The sequence below is a fragment of the Mauremys mutica genome, chromosome 11 (assembly GCF_020497125.1).
Source record: "Mauremys mutica isolate MM-2020 ecotype Southern chromosome 11, ASM2049712v1, whole genome shotgun sequence".
NCBI lineage: Eukaryota > Metazoa > Chordata > Testudines > Geoemydidae > Mauremys > Mauremys mutica.
Genome location: NC_059082.1, coordinates 70,704,967 through 70,724,212, shown reverse-complemented (window position 1 = coordinate 70,724,212; position 19,246 = coordinate 70,704,967). Strand labels below are relative to the sequence as shown.

The following is a 19,246-nucleotide window of genomic DNA, read 5'->3' as shown; positions in this document are numbered from 1 at the left end:
GGATACCTACGAGGAATAGGTACTAGTTTCATCTGTGCAGGTGCCATCCACATTGAGAGCGATCTGTTCTCCTTTGCTGCGACAGTAGTTGGGATTCAAAGTATCAATGGCCATGTCAAGTTCAACCTAATCACCAATAATTAAGAAAACACCAATAGTTAGCATAGCGTAATCACCAAATATTCATCCATCTTCAACCAAACTTAGGTTCCAATCTCACAAAGACTAACGTATGTTTAACATTATGCCTACAAGCAGCACTCTTAAAGTCAATGGGACAAATCACCTGCATAAGATCAAGCATGTGCAGGACTGATATACACTGTCATGCTGTATGCAAATTACACTTATAGACACCCAACAAAAGCTACCGTATTTGATCTGTACTTCAGGAACGGCTTTTGAAGATGTATCATTTACACTGTAGATGGAGGTCCAAAATTTAAGATTCTCCCTTTACATCACCAATTTTTTTTTTTTTTAAAATAGCATACACAACTCGCTCAGAGTTACAGCTGCCCAAGCCCTGCCGCTCTCAACATATGTCAGCAAATCTATTACAAAGCACCTTCTTACAGGTGTTTACCTCACACTCCTTTCCAGTGCATCATACCCAAGTTTAGATGGATGTTTAAAGGCCAAACTCTGACTCTCAAAAGCAGCTCAGAATTCTCATTGACATCAATGGAAATGTACATAGCCACTGGAGGGTAGAATTTGGGCATTATGGCTGAGATTTTAAATGGGATTTATAGGAACAATTTCCCATTCAAATTAATGGGAGTGGAGAGCCTAAGTGCCCTTAGGTAGTCTTGGAAAAAAGTGTGTGTGTGTGTGTGCGCGCGCGCGTGTGTGTGAGAGAGAGAGATTACTACATTGTCAGACAGCTTTGTGTAAGAATATCACGGTCCCCTTCCCTCTCTCCTGCCACCCGGTCTATTCAGAAATTATGACGCCCAATGCATTTCCACAAGACTTGGGCAATGAAACACCATACTATGTTCCATCTAGTGGCAAAGAGCCCCGTTCTGATCTTACAATGGTTTTATGTCAGTGTAATCAGTGATGAGCTGCCAAAATCTTAACAACCGGTTCCCTATAAAAAGTTCTGATTTAAGGGGGGGAGAGGGGCCGGGGCGGGGGGAGACATACCCATGGGGCCGGGGACCCCTGCAGGGCCTGGGGCAAAGTGCCCCACTTCCCCCCCCCCGGCATCCTTACAGCTCGCAGCCCCCTCCCCCCTTACCTTGCCGGCAGCTCAAAGCAGCAGGACGACTCAGGAGCTCAGCTGAGCTGCCCAGCTGGTGCTGGCGGCTGGCCCCGCTGCAGCTGGGGGGAAGCGAGAGAAGGGCCAGGGGAGCCTCAGCCTCCCCAGCTGGGAATCCTGGGAGCAACAGGATGGTCCGGCCGGCGGACCAGAGTTCTTTGCTCACCCCCTGGCCCTTTAACAACTGGTTCTCCACAGAGGTCTAATTTTAGCAACCGGTTCTTGGGAACCTGTGGGAACCTGCTCCAGCTCACCGCTGTGTGTAATTCCATTGGCTTCAGTGGAGTTACTCCTGATTTACAACTATGTGAGAGGAGAATCCGGGTTACATATGGCTCCTTGCAAAGCGTGGACCTGACCCTGCAAGCTTCCAGAGGCATGTGGATCTCCCACAGATTTCAATAAGAGAGCTGCACAACAAGGGCCCTTCATCGAAACACAGACAGGGGAATTCTCCTTGGGAAAAGGTCCATTAAACATTACAGCCTTGATTCTGACCTGACGCTAATGATACATCTGTAACCTCACTGATTTCGAGAGTTACTCTTGATTTACACTTGCCTAAGTGAGAGCAGTACCAAGCCCTACCACTAATACTAAAATACAGAGCATGTCACCAGAACCCAAACGTGCTCTAGAAATAAAGACATATGAAAAATGCTCTTTAAAATATGGAGTATTAGCACAAGCATCCCCAACCTGAACTAGAATTATCACACGCTCAGCTACAATGGCTCTCAGGGGTGGGATTTCAGTATTTTTATACTAAAGGAGTATCCTCTGCATCCAGGGCTTTGGAACTGTGCTCCAGCTCCAGGCAAAAACCTGCAGCTCCACTGCTCCGGAGCTGCTCCGCCCTCCCTCTTCAGGCTCCACTCCAAAGCCCTGTCTGCATCACTGCTTCACCCACTTCTCTACAAAGCAAACTCCATGCTGGAGAAAGCCCTCTTTAAAATATCTCAAATACTCAAAGAACTAACCTAAGAGATGCAGTACCACAAATGCCTGCATCACCACAACAGCTGATTATTAATAATTATATGTATAGCGGTAGCATCTAGCAGCAGAGCACAATTCATATTTCCTAAGCACTAGCATTACATGATGCCCCACCTTTTGCTGCTTTGGTTTTATCTTTGCCGACAGATGCGTCACATCATCATACGTCATGGAAGCTGGACGAATAGGATACTACAAAACAAAAACATTTCACAAAGTGTCTTTCATGCAAAGTCTCAACATGCCTCACAAAAAATTAAAACTAACTAACTGACCCTTCTCTTCCCCACCCCACTTTTGTATACCCACTTCCCAGATGATTACAATGCACAGAAGAATGACTTGACTGGTCTGGTGAGTCACTGGCAGAGCTGGGAAGAGGGCCCAGAAATCCAAACTCCCAGTCCTTTGCTCTAGCCACTACACAACACTCCCTACCAATGAACCATGATATACAGATTTTTTTATCCAAGAATCTCAAAGTGCTTTACAAAAGGTGGGTGGGTATTAATATCCCCATTTCACAGAAGGAAAAATGAGGCACTGAAAGATTAAGTGACTTGGCCACGGTCCTCTAGGAATTCAGTAAAAGAGTGAATTAGAACCCAGATCTCTTGACTCCCATTTCCCAGCTCTAATCACTATGTGACTGCTTCCTCCATAACACATGGGAGATGTTTGCAGTGTTATTGTAGCTGAGTCAGGCCCAGAATATTAGAGAGACAAACTGGGTGAGGTAATATCTTTTATTGGACCAACTTCTTTTGGTAAAAGAGTGCTCTCATTAACTGGAATTATGAGCAAAAATCTTAGTAGCATCAATACAGAGTTAAACTGCTTCACAGATGTATAAATTAATAATTCCAAAAGCAGAGAAGCCAAAATTCTTTTCAACTCTCTATACTACCAACTGCAGTTTCTCTTTCTCTGCCCTGTATTATCACCAGCCATCCCTTCTTCTGGCACTATACTATGTGTTTGAATCGCCCAAGTCCTAAACAGGCCCACCTAAACCCAACCCTCACATAAATCCAAGGCCAAGACAGGTCTGCAGCCCCAATGCAAGAAACTGCATTGGGAAATCCACCAAATGCTGCCACGCTAGTGACAAACCCTTGCACTGCCAATAGGTGCTAACACACAGGAAACAGCATAGCAAGTGAAACTGGCCAGCATCACCCAGTAGAAGTCGTACTAGGGCAGGGGCGGGCAAACTTTTTGGCCTGAGGGCCGCATCGGGCTTCGTAAATTGTATGGAGGGTCGGTTAGGGGAGGAGGTCATGGCCCAGCCCCCACCTCCTATCTCTCCCCCCCCCCGTTCCCTGACAGCCCCTCTGGGACCCCTGCCCCATCCACACACCCCGCTCCCTGTCCCCTGACCACCCCCTGCCCCCCACCACCCCATCCAACCCCTCCTCTCATTCCTGACGGCCCCCCCAGGCCCCTGCCCCATCCAACCACCTCTTCTCCCTGTCCCCTGATTCCCCCTGGAACCCCTGCCCCTGACTGCTCCCTGCCACCCCATTCAACCCCCACTCCTTCCTGACTGCCACCCTGGGACCCCTGCCCCCATTCAACCCCTGTCCGTCCCCCCAAACTGCCCCGACCCCTATTCACACCCCTGCCCCGACCACCATGAACTCCCCTGCCCTCTATCCAACCCTCCCTGCTCTGTGCCCCCTCACCGTGCTGCCTGGAGCACTGGTGGCTGGCACGGCTGGAGCCGGGCCACGCCGACGCCACCACCATGCAGCACAGAGACCGGGTCAGGCCGGGCTCTGCAGCTGCATTGCCCCAGGAGCTCAGAGCCCCACCGCCCAGAGCATTGCACCAGTGGCGGAGTGAACGAGCTGAGGCTGCGGGGGAGGGAGGAAAGCAGGGGAGGGGCTGAGGGCGAGCTTCCCTGGCCAGGATGTTGTGGGCTGGGCAGGACAGTCCGGCCCACGGGACATAGTTTGCCCACCTCTGTACTAGGGCATGCTAGGAGCTGTTAGAATCTATGTTAACATTAAGAGAAGTTACTGCTTTATTAAATAATTATTCTTTAAAAATTATATCCAAGAAGTCATCTAGAATACCTGGAACATATACAGCTTCTCCGACAGGCTTTTGGCCAGGTACACGTCAATCTAGCAAAGCAAAAGAAACAAGTTTAACCAGACTGAAAGCTACAATTGCTGATGTCCTCAGACATTACTGAAAATGCAGCCATCTGTTCTCAAGTTACTAGAGCTGGGAGAAACTTGACTAGTTTGGGGCTTCACTATGAATGCTGAACCTAAGTCAGGACCATGGATCTTTTGGCAAACCCAACCTCTGCTAATTTTCCACACGAAACCTCAGCAATGCTGTATATTTTTGCCATGACACAAGGCAGAGGTCAGTGGCTTTGGCTGAGTGTTGGGGTCTCTCAAAGCAAACTCAGGGCATGGCCAACACACCTCTCCTGAGACAAGGGAAAACAGCTCCCATTGGGGTTTGTGTGAACCTAATACCATAGTATCTCACAGCTCTAGAACAGTGTTTCTCAAACTTGGGACGCCCCTTGTGTAGGGAAAGCCTCTGGCGGGCTGGCCAGGTTTGTTTACCTGCTGCGTCCACAGATCCGGCCAATCGCAGCTCCCACTGGCCACGGTTCGCTGCTCCAAGCCAACGGGAGCTGCTGGAAGCGGTGGCCAGTAAGTCCCTTGGCCCTCGCCGCTTCCAGCAGCTTCCATTGGCCTGGAGCAGCGAACCGCGGCCAGTGGGAGCCGCGATCGGCCAAACCTGCGGACACGGCAGGTAAACAAACCAGCCCAGCCCACCAGGGGCTTTCCCTACACAAACGGCGTCCCGAGTTTGGGAAACACTGCTCTAGAAGAAACTCATGTGTCTCTTTGGTAATAGTGAATGTAAGGTGAGTAACTAATACCATTTCATAAAGGCAAAATTAAAAATGAGAGATGGGATGAACATGCTCAGAACCCCAGCTCTTTGCCACAAACACCTAGAATTCATGGAGGTTTCATGAATATTACAAGTGGGCACTGCCACAGAATGGCAGCCATTTTGGATACTTATGTGGTCCTGTCAGCTCCCACTCCTGCTGGCCACATCCCCTCCCCGAATACCTTCCCTTTCCTGGCACCTTCATAGTGGCCCTTGTGTGTGAATTCACATTAAAAATTCAATAGGACACCACAGCCGCTACGATGATCCTTTTAAAAGCAGAATGGTCCAAAACGCCTTTCAGACTAGAACCAGATCTCAACTGTTTGTTTTAGCAGGAGCAGTGAACACATTTACCAGTAATTTCATTTTTATAAGCTTCTAATCCAGAAAAGTAATTCTATTTAAAATTGTTCTAACTTTCCAAAGTGAAATTCAGTGCACATAAAAGATGCCAGATGATAAATCTGGAGACTGATCCTCTATTTATACACGGAACAGATAAAGCAGTGATGCTAGCTTCTCAATGCTGACCCACCAATGTTCCTCATCCCTGACTTGGAACACAACCTCAGGGATTAAAGGCTGGAACAGTTCTCCATGCCAAGTCTGCCCACAAGAGTGCCAATTTGTTTTGGTATTAAGGACACCTGTACACTCGCTCCTGGGTTCAGACCACCTATTTCCTTCAGGTTTTTGAGCATCAGATGCCAGTTAAACCCAGGGAAACATTCTTTCAGAGTGCAAAAGGCTAAGAAAAATGAATTTCAAGAAAGCCATACACTCACTAATGACCCAATGTAAATTTACCTCTTGTATAATTGGGTCATCTTCTTCATTTGCCATGCTAAAATGGGAAAAGCAATGTTTCAGGTCCTTCCTTTGCACAATCTGAAAGAGAGGGAAAGTACTGTATCAAGGATGGTTTTCTAAGAGCTATAGTTCCCCCATTCATAATTTCCATCTTGTGTACCATCTGCAGCCTAGGATCTTTCCTTGCTCACACTGTTTGAGTTCCTTTCAATTGAAGGGAATTTTATTTTTTGGAAAGCAGATTATGGAGAATACATTTGTGTGGTCTTGTTTCTTCCTTCCTCCTCTTTTGCTGGCTATGACACTTTTGTACAGTATGTATTTTAGTTAGGCTGGGCAGAATTCGATTTTTTTTCTAATGTTGACCATTAATATTATTTAATTTTTTTTTAATTTTTAAACTATTTTTATTTTACAGCTGCAGGAAATGAAGGGGGGATAGAACCAGGATTAGGGCAGCAGTGACAGCGGGGCTGCAGGAGACTCCCTGCACGGCCAAGAGGCCCAAGACACCAGGGTGCAAGGTGAGGGGAAGGCTGCGGGTCCTCGCCTTGTACAGCAGAGACCCACAGCCAGGAGTACAAAGGTGACAACAAAACCCTGGCCTCAGGTTACTGCTGAACAGTTCCTGTCCAGGGACGGTTCCTAAACTCCTGGCTGGCGAGTGAGTGAATGGGGCCAGGATAGCAGAGCTGCACAGGTTCCCAGCATGGCTGCAAGGCCTGTGATCTCTGATGGTGCAAGGTGTGGAAGAAGCTGCAGTCTTGGTGAGTCAAAGCAGAGACTCTGTGGCCAGGGCTGTGAGGAGGAGGGCAAGTCCTGGCTGCGAAGGAGGATACCCTGCTATGGAACAGCTCCTGCCTGGGGACAGAACCATTCAGCAGCAAGGCGGCTTCCCCCACAGCCAAGGGCTCAAACTCCTCCGTATCACAGTACTGGCTGGGATGGTCTCTGCTTCACCAGGCCAGGATTGCAGCATTCCCCACAACTTATACCTCCAAGGATCATGTATCATCATCCCTGTGGCCATACAGAGAGCCCACTGTCATGGGATTGAGGCCGTGACAGCAGAGCTGCAGAGGGTGCCCTGCACTGCCACTGGAGAAGTGACACCAGATCCCTGCCAGTGCAAGGGGGGGGGGGGGGGAGAAGGCTGCACTCCCATGACTGTTACCCTCCCACCAACTGTTACCGATTGATTTTTTTCATCTATTTCAGGGTGTCAGCTGAAATCGACATTTACTGACATCTATCGATTTATATCGAATCCTGCCAAGCTTAATTTTAGGTTATGACTGCATTGTAACTGACTGGCACATGGACAGTGCACTGCATAAATGTTCAGCGACTGTATATATTTACCACACTTCAGAGGGTAGGAAATTAAAAACTAACATGTTTGAATGAGAATTCTCAGTCTGACACACATTTCTCAGACTCTCTTTTGTGCTTCTGAAAATATCTGCAGCCCAAGGTCTTACCACCTCACATCTCTGATCTTATCAACCCAAACGTACCCCATGCAATTGTGCAAGGAAAAGGAGAAAAGCAAGACCAGGGATGGAAAATGAGTGTTCTCAGCAAGCTTCCCCCCCAAAAGAAAGGCAACAATAAAATGACACTTCCAAAGGTGTCATTCAAGTTCCTATTCTGCAAGATACTGAGCTCCCTCTGCTCCCGTTTAAGTTACCAAAAGTTAAAAAAGTTTTCAGCAGCTGGTAGCATCGGGCCCTTACTGAACATGAATGTTTATGGGTGGCCACCTGAGGGGAATCAGAGTTAAGACCTTGAGCTCAGTAGAGATCTCCAGGCTGGTATAGTCATGGAGAGCTGTTGATGGGCTGTGGAAGGAGCCAGGGCCCAGATCCACAAAAGGATTTAGATGCCCAAACCACTGGACTACAGTGGACTCTCTTGCCCAAGGACTATGTAAGTATTTATCCGCAGTGGATCAGTCATTGAGCCAGAGAGAGAGAGAGACTATGACGCTGTAGTCCAGGGCTCCGGGCACCCAACTTGGGAGGTGAGAGACCCAGAGTCCAGTCCCTCTGCTCCAATCACTCATTCTTCATCCACAGTGGAGCAGCTTGGACAGGACAGTGAGGAAGCCCCACATCAAACTATCCCACAGCCCAGTGGTTAGAGCCCTCTCCTCAGAGATAGGAGCTCCCAGTTCCAATCCTTTCTTCCCCTCTGCCAAGGAGGGGGTGGGGATTGAACCTGGAGCCCCCAAATCCCAGACAAGTGCTCTAACCACTGGGCTAGAAGTTATAGCATTGGAGGGGCAGCACCTCCTCCTCCTCCGGCTGTTTTGTGCAGAGCGAGGCAGACACCTCACTCATTCCCAGAAGACACCCTGTAGGCATCTAAACTGCCAGGTGGCAGGTTCCTGTTTGTGGACTGCTAAGCAGAGATAGACGCCTATCTCAGAGAGGGGCATGGCTTAGCCCACCCATCATCAGCATCTCCCACTGGCTAGTTCAGGGAGCTCCCCACCTCGCGTGCTGGCTTTTGTGGATCCCATTCTAAGGCCCTTATCTCTCCCCATTCCTTGGCCCTAACTCAGGCTTTGTGAATCGCCCTGTTCCTGTGATTTTCTAGCCGCTCTGATGCTGTGCATTGAAATGCCTAAGTCTCATTGTAGATCAGGGCCCAGGTCCCTCAGATGGAGCAATGACTGTCTCTCCAACACCATAAACAAAATAAGCAAGGTTTACAAATTATTTAAGCTGACATCGCAACAGACAATGTTTAATTAATCCGATAGTTATCAATAAATGGCAGCCCATGGAGGTCTCTATCAGTCTGGTAGGGTGCATGGTAGCCTCAAATCAATAAAGGACGTTTTAAAAAATTAACAAATAAAGTTTAAAGAAAATCCTATCCAAATTGGAATTACCACGCATGGCAACACTCTAATCCCTAGGCCATGGGACTTGCTGTGCACCCCGTGCCTCTGGAAAGAGGTTGTGTCCAGGATCACATTGCTGATCGTGCAAATATACCATGGGTAAAAGCAAGATACTACCAGTGTGCATGACTGTAGTCATTTTCATCAATTACATGTGGACACACATTGTTCATATATTTTAATGGCAGGTCTAAATATACTCCAATTTACCTGGAAATTTATAATCCTAAAAGGTCACATTAATAAGCATGGTTATTTACTTAACCTTTCAGGAGTCCTGATCACTTATGGTCATTAAAGATCCCATAGTGCTTGGGCATTAACTCCAACATCCTGGCAAAAATTCAACTCAGGTAACTACATTCCGTTTATTTACATTGCCTCTGCAGTTTCAATTGCATACAGCATTCTATATTCTTCACCTCATGTCTAAACTGCTGTGTAGTGTAATGTAGTTCTACAATGTTAAACAGCTGCCACTTTCTACTCCAGAAGTAGCTGCATTTCAGTCACAGGATACTTGAGCCCACTGTATCTCTTACTTGCCTCAACATTACTTGAGACTTAACTACTCAATATTTGACGTATTTTCAAATATTACAGAAATACAAAATGTTCATGATCATTCTGCATTCTCAGTTACTGTATTCTTAATTAATTGGAGTCTTCTTGGCACAACTGTTAGCATGTGATGTAAAATTAAAATGGTGACTATTGAATTCAGTTTCTGATAATCTGATCTTTTTCAAAAGTGTAAGCATGAGTGCACATTTTACAGAATTGGAAATGAATATTTCCTTTCCACTTACCTCAGCTCATGGAGTGACTCAGTTACTATTGAAAACATCAGATAATGAAGACATCAATTTTCCAATTCCTTTAAGGATAAAAGATGTCTAGAGGGTTGCTTTTAATAGAATATCAGAATGGCAAGCATATGAACAGGAGGCATTGTTACCTGATACAGCTTATAATATTCATACAACTTTCTACAATGAAGGAAATTAAATGGAATTAGATTCAGGCATTTAGTATGGGAAGACATACAGACAGGTCAGAGAGACCTTTTCAGGAGAAATACAGTAACCAGAAGAAGAGTTCATGAACGGTGGAAAGAGTAATGGAATGAAATTAAGATAAACACTGGGAGCAAAAGCATACAACTTACAATTTAGTAGATAGCTCAAATAATTTTAGGTAGCTTTTGGATTGCTAAAGGGACTTCCATCTAAAGAGTTCATTGTTTGTTAGTTGTTAATTAATTTTCAAAACACCCTAAACACCTATAGGTAATACATACAAAGCTCTAACTTAGCCTACCAGTGAAACACTGCTAACTGGGATGGAATGAAGCAGCTGGTTAACAGCCTCCCAATTTAGAACAACTGAAGAATATTCTATCCAATTTAAACTGAAAGTAGCATTTAATGAGAGAGAATGCCATTGCCCCAAGTTCAAGTTTAGTCAGGATACTGGGGTAACACATCTATTCTCATTCTTATAATAATGCCATGGGATCTTAAATGGCCACAAGTGGACTCCGTTTTGTCTCATCTGAAAGATGGTATCTCCATTCTCACAGTGCCCCCTCATATAGGGGTTGTTAACTTGGGGTGTACAAACAGATCCAGCAGCTCACAACTAGCCTGCTTCTCTTTACAGTTAGATGGGAAGGGTTCCTGAAATTATTGAGGGATGGGGAGACCTGAAACATTTTTCTGTTGTATCATGGGGTCATGCTATGGACAAGGATGAGAACCACTGTCCTAATCATGTATTGAAACTCTGGCTCATTACCAATAAAGAGGGAATTACCAATGTCATGTCCTGTAGCACCCAGGTTTTTCTTAGAGGTCTCTCATTCAAACACTGGCCCTGATCCTGATTAGTTTATGTTCCGCACAGAGCCTATGCCAGTTGGTAAGCTGCAGAAAGACAACTGAACTGAATGTTTACAAGGTTCTTTATTTCACCTCTTCCTCCTTTTGCCCATCCATAAATAGTTCTGCAAAACCACATTCTGTTAATTAACCAAAATATTGGGACTTCCTGTGTTCCAAGGCTTCTATTTCCACTTAGGGTACTACAGCCAGGCAGGCTAATATAGTCAGGATTTAAAGAGGCTGCACTGTAAGCTACATTACGCATGCATCACCTTTTAAACCCTTAACATTTCCATAAATATCATTTGTGTACAAAGTGTTAAACCTGTTCTTTCAGCATCAGGTGAGATGGATGAATACAATCAGCAAATAACTTCCGTCTAACGACAGCATAAGGGATTAAAACAAACTCAGTACATAGAGTAGGTCACCTGATCAATGAGTCAGTGAAAGCTCCATGTCACCGGCACAGAGTACCCAGCAGCTGCTGAGCCAGGCTGGGCCCTCATACAGACCACCACTCACTCTGGCATAGAGGGGTTGGTTTTTTTTAAATTCTTATTTTTGGCAACTTGTAAACCGACTTCCTCCCAGCACAATGATAACAGTAAACGGGAGGAAAAGGCAAGCTAAAAATCTTCAGCCAGGATTTAAAATACAGGTTCAGATTATTGATTGCAAAAATCCTGCTCTGAGCAAGAATGACTTGGTAATTTATGAGACAAACAAATTTATTTGGGCATAGGCTTTCGTGGGCTAAAACCCACTTCATCGGATGCATGCAGTGGAAAATACAGTAGGAAGATATATATATCTACACAGAGAACACTAAAAAAATAGGTTCCAGGGCATGCATCCGATGGTGTGGGTTTTAGCCCATGAAAGTTTATGCCCAAATAAATGTGTTAGTCTCTAGGGTGACAAGTATTCCTTGTTCTTTTTGCTGATACAGACTAACACGGCTACCACTCTGAAACCTGGTATGAGACAGGATGCAGTGCTCTTCCTAAATAAGCCACAAAACAGATGGCCAGAAAGAGATGTGTGTACTTGTGCAATTCACCAGTCACTCTACCAGGATACTGGGAGTAGTTGGAAGGAGTGGAGATTATCAAACTCTGCTTACTTTTCTGGGGTTGGGGTGGGGGAAATAAGCCTCCCCAAAGAGATGGCTGTAACCACATAACCTCAGGGAATAGAGATTCCAAACCCACCAAAACCTCCCATTAAAGCCGACTCTCATATTTCTGGGATACTTTGAGGGCAAAGAGGGTGCCAACTCTTTTTTTTAATTCTTGCCTTCAAACATCACTAGCCTTTGGTGTCAGACTGTGACTGAGATGGCTGATGTAACCATGCAGCAATCTCAGGGAGAGCAGACTGCCAACCACACACAGAAGAGAGGCAGGAAAAAAAGGAAGATTATAAGTGAACAAGAATGTGAATTTGTTCAATCACCCTCGAATCAGGCAAGCTCCTGCCGCGGGGGTAAGGGGGGCTTCACGGCACACACCCAGCCCCGGACCCCGACCAGCTATTCCCAGAGCCCACTCTCCGGGCGCTTTTTTACGTGCAATGAGTTCAGACTCCTGGGAGAGTTTTTAGCTCATGCACAGGATTTGCAGCAGGCAGCGCGCACCCCAGCCCAGGCCTTGCGGAGGAACGCGCCCCACAGCAGCTGTAACGCCCTGTGCAGCCCTAGGGCAGGGACAATGGACCACACACGCTCCCCCTACCTCGTGGCGCAGACTCCAGGGGCAGCGGAGGCCACCGATCCCCCCCTTCGGCGTGTTGCAATGTGTGTGCAGGTCCCGAGGGCTCTCATGCAGCAGCCATGTTGATGTAACTCCGGCAGCAGACACGTGGGGAGACTAGTTCCTCCTCTTACCCACAATGCTTCCCAGGCGGGGATAAACTTCTCAGTGTAGCACCAGGCGGCGCTGTGCGATCCCTATAGTCCCTGCAAAACACGGAAGCACAAAAGCGTTGTGGCAGCGGTGGGATTCGAACCCACGCCCCCGAAGAGACTGGAGCCTTAATCCAGCGCCTTAGACCGCTCGGCCACGCTACCTTCATGTATGAATTGGGCTTGTATGCTTTATTCATCTCAGCTCTTCTTTTTTTTTTTTTTTTTAATTATTTGATGTATACTCAGTTATGGAGAGGTCTTTTACACAGAGATGGAGAGCTGAGCCCTTGCTTCCATTAAAATCCTTTTTTAAGAGTCTTTTTCAGAGGGTAAGCTAGTTTGCAACTCAGATACATGGTTAAGCTCAAAGCAGTGACTAAGGTAATAAAAATTATATGGCTTAGCAATAGGTACTAACAGTTAAGAATAGCTAATCAGTATTTTTGCATTTACATGGCATTCATTAGAGCAATTATTCCAGAGCCTCAAGCATACGGAAGTTCTGGAGGGATGTCCCAAAGCTCATAAATAATGTGGACATTCCACAGTTCCAATGTGGCACCAAGCTGAGGCAATAGAACATCACAATGCAGTGTCAAGCCTTCACAGAACAATATCCCAGTACAGAGTTGTAATGTGATGTCACAATACATATCAGATCATTGGAATACAGTGAAACAATGCGGTCAGGGCTAGCTTTAGGCCTATTCCACCAATTCCCCCGAAATCGGGCCCCGCGCCCAGTGAGAATCCCTTCCCTGGCTAGAGGCACCTTTTTAATTTTTACTTACCTGGCGGCACTTTGGGTCTTCAGCGGCACTTCACCGGTGGGTCCTTCACTCTCTCCAGGTCTTCGACGGTACTTCACCAGCGGGTCCTTCGCTTACTCTGACACTTCGGCGGCGGGTCCTTCAGTGCCGCTGGAGAACTGGAACAAGTGAAGGACCCACCGCCGAAGTGCCGCCAAAGACTCAGAGCACAGCCCGGTGAATACAAGCACCAAGTGTTTTTTTACATTTGGGGTTTTTTTAAGTCATCCCTGCCAGGGCCCCGTCGAAACTGTTTGAATTGGCCCCCACACTTCCTAAAGCCAGCCCACCCCTAGGAAACCCCAACCCTAGGGCGGGAAGCCCTACCCATAGGAACCCTAACCTGAGCTCCAAGTGCCCTGCCCAAAGGAACCCTAACCCTAGCTCCAAGTGCCCTCCCCTAGGAAACCCCAACCCTAGGGCAGGAAGCCCTACCCATAGGAACCCTAACCCTAGCTCCAAATGCCCTACCCTTAGGAACCCTAACCCTAGGGTGGGGTTCCCTACCCATAGGAACCCTAAGCCTAGCTCCAAGTGTCCTACCCTTAGGAACCCTAAACCTCAGGCGGGAAGCCCTCCCCATAGGAACCCTAACCCTAGCTCCAAGTGCCCTACCCTTAGGAACCCTAACCCTAGGGCAGGAAGCCCTACCCATAGGAACCCTAACCCGAGCTCCAAGTACCCTACCCAAAGGAACCCTAACCCTAGCTCCAAGTGCCCTACCCTTAGGAACCCTAACCCTAGGGCGCGAAGCCCTACCCATAGGAACTCTAACCCTAGCTCCAAGTGCCCTACCCATAGGAACCCAAACCTTAGCTCCAAGTGACCTACCCGTAGGAACCCTAACTCTAGGGCGGGAAGCCCTACCCATAGGATCACTAACACTAGCTCCAAGTGCCCGACCCATAGGAACCCTAACCCTAGCTCCAAGTACCCTACCCATACGAACCCTAACCCTAGGGCAGGGTGCTCTACCTGTCAGAACCCTAAAGCTAGCTCCAAATGCCCTACCCAGAGGAACCCTAACCCTAGGGCGGGAAGCCCTGCCCATAGGAACCCTAAAGCTAGCTCCAAGTGCCCTACCCTTAGGAACCCTAACCCTAGTTCCAAGAGCCCTACCCATAGGAACCTTAACCCTAGCTCCAAGAGCCCTACCCTTAGAAACCCTAACCCTGGGACGGGAAGCCCTACCCATAGGAACCCTAATCCTAGCTCCATGTGCCCTACCCTAAGGAACCCTAACCCTAGGGCGGGAAGCTCTACCCATAGAAACCCTAAGCCTAGCTCCAAGTGCCCTACCCTTAGGAACCCTAACCCTAGGGTGGGAAGCCCTACCCATAGAAACCCTAACCCTAGCTCCAAGTGCCCTACCCTTAGGAACCCTAACCCTAGGGTGGGAAGACCTACCCATAGAAAACCTAACCCTAGCTCCAAGTGGCCTACCCAAAGGAACCCTAACCCTAGCTCCAAGTGCCATCCCATAGGAACCCTAACCCTAGCTCCAAGTGGCCTACCCATAGTAACCCTAACCCTAGGGTGGGAAGCTCTACCCGTAGGAACTCTAACCCTAGCTCCAAGTGCCCTACCCGTAGGAACCCTAACTCTAGGGCGGGAAGCCCTACCCATAAGATCACTAACCCTAGGTTCAAGTGCCCTACCCATAGTAACCCTAACCCTAGGGCGGGGTGCCCTACCCATAGGAACCCTAACCCTAGCTCCAAGTGCCATCCCATAGGAACCCTAACCCTAGCTCCAAGTGCCCTATCCTTAGGAACCCTAACCCTAGGGCAGGAAGCTCTACCCATGGGAACCCTGACCCTAGCTCCAAATGCCCTACCCATAGGAACCCTAACCCTAGCTTGAAGTGACCTACCCTTAGGAACCCTAACCCCAGGGCGGGAAGCAAACACTCCAGGTGGGTACGTGCAGCACTGACACAAGAAGCCAAGTACGCATGGGCACAATCAATGTACTAACTGTGGTGGCTTTATGCTGACATAACTTGTGGCGGCAAAAGTTTGTAGCATAGATATGGCCCTAGTCTGTGGCAGCGTGGCCACTTTTAAATTCTTCCCTGACACACTAGAGCAGTGACTCTCAACCTGCGGCCCAGCCAGCACAGTGCTGCGGCCCGTGTGACATCCTCACGGCATAGAGGTAGTGTTGGAAGTGGCCCATATAACACATTGTGGGCCACATATGCGGCCCACAGCAGTAAACAGGTTGAGAACCACTGCATTAGAGGATAGTCAGTGCTCCCAACAGTATTCACATGAACCATTCATGGCAAATAGGCTCAGCAGAGCAGAGACTCCACCTCTGGGGTTAAACATGGACAGGAGTGACTGTTCCCCCTTCCAAAGAGGGTATGGTGGGGGGAGATATGCGGTCCTTTTTTATCTAAATACAGAAGCTTGCTTGGAAAATTCAGATGTTATAATCAAGCTATCTTCTTTGTTAGACCACTTTAGTATTCCATGACTAGTTAAAGCAAAGATGGTCTGAGCAAACTCACATTGAGATTATGTTGAGACTTAGGCTATGGCTACACTTACGGTTTGCAGCGCTGGTAGTTTGCAGCGCTGGTCATCCAGCTGTGCAGGGCCAGCGCTGCAGTGTGGCCACACTGACAGCTACCAGCGCTGCAGTGTGGCCACATTGGCAGCATTTCCAGCGCTGTACTGAGAGGTGCATTGTGGGCAGCTATCCCACAGAGCACCTCATCCCGTTTTGGCGCTGAGTATTGTGGGAAGGGGAAGGAAGTGTGTGGGTCATTCCGCTTCCTGTTCCAACGCCCCGTGGTGCATCGCTTCACTTCCCAGCAGTCACACTTTCGCCGTCCACGTTTCTTGCCATTTGTGAGTGCAGCACGCTGTGAAATGGAGCCTGAGCTGCTGAGGAATTTGCTGCTGACTGTCGCCAGCACATCACGTTTGGCAGTTGAGCTATTCCTTCAGCTCCAAAGTGACAGTGAGGATTCCGATGATGATATGGATTTGCCTAAAGCGGGTGACATGAAATTGCTTGTGGCGGTAACAGAAATGCTCAGCACCGTGGAACGCCGCTTTTGGGCTCGTGAGACAAGCAGTGAGTGGTGGGATCACATTGTCATGGAAGTCTGGGATGACGAGCAGTGGCTGCAGAACTTTCGTATGAGAAAAGCCACTTTCATGGGACTGTGTGCTGAGCTCGCCCCCACCCTGCGGCGCAAGGACACAAGATTGAGAGCTGCCCTGACGGCTCTTGTGAGCTAATCTCATGGTATTTGGGCCCCAAACGGTGGAAATCTCATGTGAGGCCAGCTCTTTTTGTGAGATCCAGACCTTCTTGCCACATCTGAACTGAAACTAGAAAACAGAGCAGATCTACCTCACAGCCAAAAGCCCAGGTTCAGACTCTCATCGGGGGATTCTAACCTGACCCATCTTCCCGAAATCCAAAGGGATTCAAATATGAGATTCTGATTTTGGCCCATCTCTAATCTAAGAAACACTGGTGTAAATCAGGAGTAACTCTACTAAGAGCAGTGGAGTTACACCAGAGTAAACAGGAGATCAGAATCAGACCCAAGGGAGTTGTGCAGTCTATGTAATTAAGAGATAGAAATACTGCCAATGTATATTGCTTAACTGGACTTTTGTGTGCCATCACTGTGATACAAATAAAGATTTCTGAATTAAACCATCTATATTTCTCTTGTTGCACTTGCCTACTGCTCATTAAAAAGACTTGATACCAGCTTCAAATAAAGAATAGACATTTAATGCTGAATTCTACCATTCTTAATCCAGCAAAAGTCCTGCTGACAGTGAATTTGCTTGATGAAGGAACACAGATATAGGCTCCTATGCTACAAAGTCCCATTATTTTAAGTATCTCCACCATGGGACAGAGTTGTACTGCTTTAACTCTACTGATATAGTTCCCCTAGCATGGATGCAGTTATAATGGCATAAAAGTGGGGGAGAAGTTATATTGGTAGAAGGCACCTTTATACCTGGATAACTGCATCCACACTAGGGGTTGTACCAGTGTAACTATACCAGTAAAATAAATAGTTATACTGGTACAAAATGCATATGTAGACCAGGCCTAAGATCCTGCATTCTTCATTCAGACAAAACCCTCATTGGCTTCAGAGCTGCACAAAGGTTGGATTACTGCATAAGGATACCTTAGTGGGGATTTTGCCCAAGTTAGGCTTTCAGCATTGGGTCTTAAGTCTCTTATTTTATCTACATCACACGCAGATGTAATTGCATGTAAATGTGACTGCACATGATACATTTATCCCTTTTGCGAAAACAGTAATTTTCTTGATATACACAGTGTGTTTTTTTTCCTACTAATTTATTACTGACCATCAAAAGTAGTTGGGATCAGGGCTAGATAATAAAAATAACGTAGAGAATATTTCAGAGATTGCAATAGTAAATCATAACTGAGGCAAATCAAAAACAAAAAAATGCAATGATGTTCTACTACAGAATGAGACAAAAAGAAAACTTTATTTGGCAAAGCAAAACCAATAAAACTGAATGACATGAATAAGTGATGCAAACGAACAATTTCTGCATTTCTTACATGCAAAACAAAGGGTCCCAATTCTGCTGTCCTTGCTCAGGCAAAATTCCCACTGAAGTCAATGGAATTTATTGCCTGATTCAATTCTCCATGTCTGGGCCCCATCTTTATTTTTTTTTTCACATTTTTAAAAAATATATTTTATTTGTTCATTGTGAATTGATTAAAAATACAGTATGCAGCAAGATCATTCCAAACAGTTTGTCAAAAAACATACTTTTATCTTTTAAGGAATTGCATAAAATATGTTGTGCATATTTCTGTAAACATAAATTTAATTAAAAAATTGACTGTCATGTCTGTTGTACACCAAAATACCTATAAGATACCGTTTGTGCCAAGTAAACTAAATCAGTAACAAAATGTAAGATTTTAAAGACGAAGTATTAACAATGACAATATTTTGCCTGTTGAGTTGTATAACTTCATATGCCTCAAATCTATGAAGAAGTTTCTGTAATTATACCAATAACACAATTCAGTGAATTAATCTGCATGCCAAAAGGTGTTAATAATTACCCTCTTTGAGCCCTATGTTTATATTTTGAATTTAAACACTCAAATCTCCTTTTCTTATAGAGGGCAAGTGTTTGTTAGCTACATCATCTCTTCTTTGTAAAGGAAAACTACAATGATTAGCTTTTATACCTTTACAATAAAAATATATACTATCTATATTATTTATTTATATAGTGCCTACAGTGTGCGAGCGGCTTGTAGACTGTATGCACATTGTTCCAATATTTTTCCGTAGATATACATAAATGCCTGTCACTATTCCACTGTTTCCATGATTGAATGATGCAGTTGTCTCTCAGAGCTGACATTTTCTTGCAACTGTGCTTCCCAGAGGGAGGGAATGAAGTCATTAAGGAAGTGTTGCTCATGAGCATGCTCACCCCTATCTATGGGTATCACCACATTCTGTGCTCCCATTCCATATCAAATAGAGTACAGCAGAACTGCACCTGTTCCATTTCAAATGGAGCTCTGTGCATGCTACAGAGGAAGGGGTAGGATTTGCCCCTAAACAATCTCTGAAATTAGATGATGAAAAAATGCCAAAATCTTAAACCTAAACTGCAGTTTCCCATTAAGAACATCCCAGCTATCTGACTTTAAATAACAATTGGTGATTCTGTG

The 19,246-nt window shown here is 46.3% G+C and overlaps 1 protein-coding gene, 1 long non-coding RNA gene and 1 other non-coding gene across 6 annotated transcripts in view; 1 reads left to right on the top strand and 2 right to left on the bottom strand.

Moving 5' to 3' along the window:
- Positions 1–12,695, bottom strand: part of POLR3E (RNA polymerase III subunit E) — a 38,955-nt gene extending 26,260 nt beyond the window's left edge. Inside the window, exons 1-5 of one of the 4 annotated variants that reach the window (XM_044978854.1) lie at positions 12,538–12,695; positions 6,005–6,085; positions 4,345–4,395; positions 2,381–2,458; positions 11–126 (exon numbers count right to left, since the gene is read on the bottom strand). In XM_044978854.1, the coding sequence (XP_044834789.1) occupies positions 11–126; positions 2,381–2,458; positions 4,345–4,395; positions 6,005–6,040 (281 nt within the window). In that variant the 5' untranslated portion in view covers positions 6,041–6,085; positions 12,538–12,695. Of the gene's footprint in view, positions 1–10; positions 127–2,380; positions 2,459–4,344; positions 4,396–6,004; positions 6,086–10,086; positions 10,229–10,733; positions 10,782–12,537 lie in introns of those variants that run through there. The other 3 variants (XM_044978856.1, XM_044978853.1, XM_044978855.1) reach the window with 3 other exon arrangements.
- LOC123343634 lies at positions 5,003–7,406 on the top strand. Its single transcript, XR_006572298.1, has 3 exons — positions 5,003–5,162; positions 6,426–6,531; positions 7,226–7,406. It is a non-coding gene; the product is annotated as an uncharacterized LOC123343634 (long non-coding RNA).
- A 95-nt stretch (positions 12,696–12,790) lies between the features above and the next one.
- Positions 12,791–12,872, bottom strand: TRNAL-AAG. The gene has a single exon. It is a non-coding gene; the product is annotated as a tRNA-Leu (tRNA).
- Positions 12,873–19,246: the final 6,374 nt, after the last annotated feature.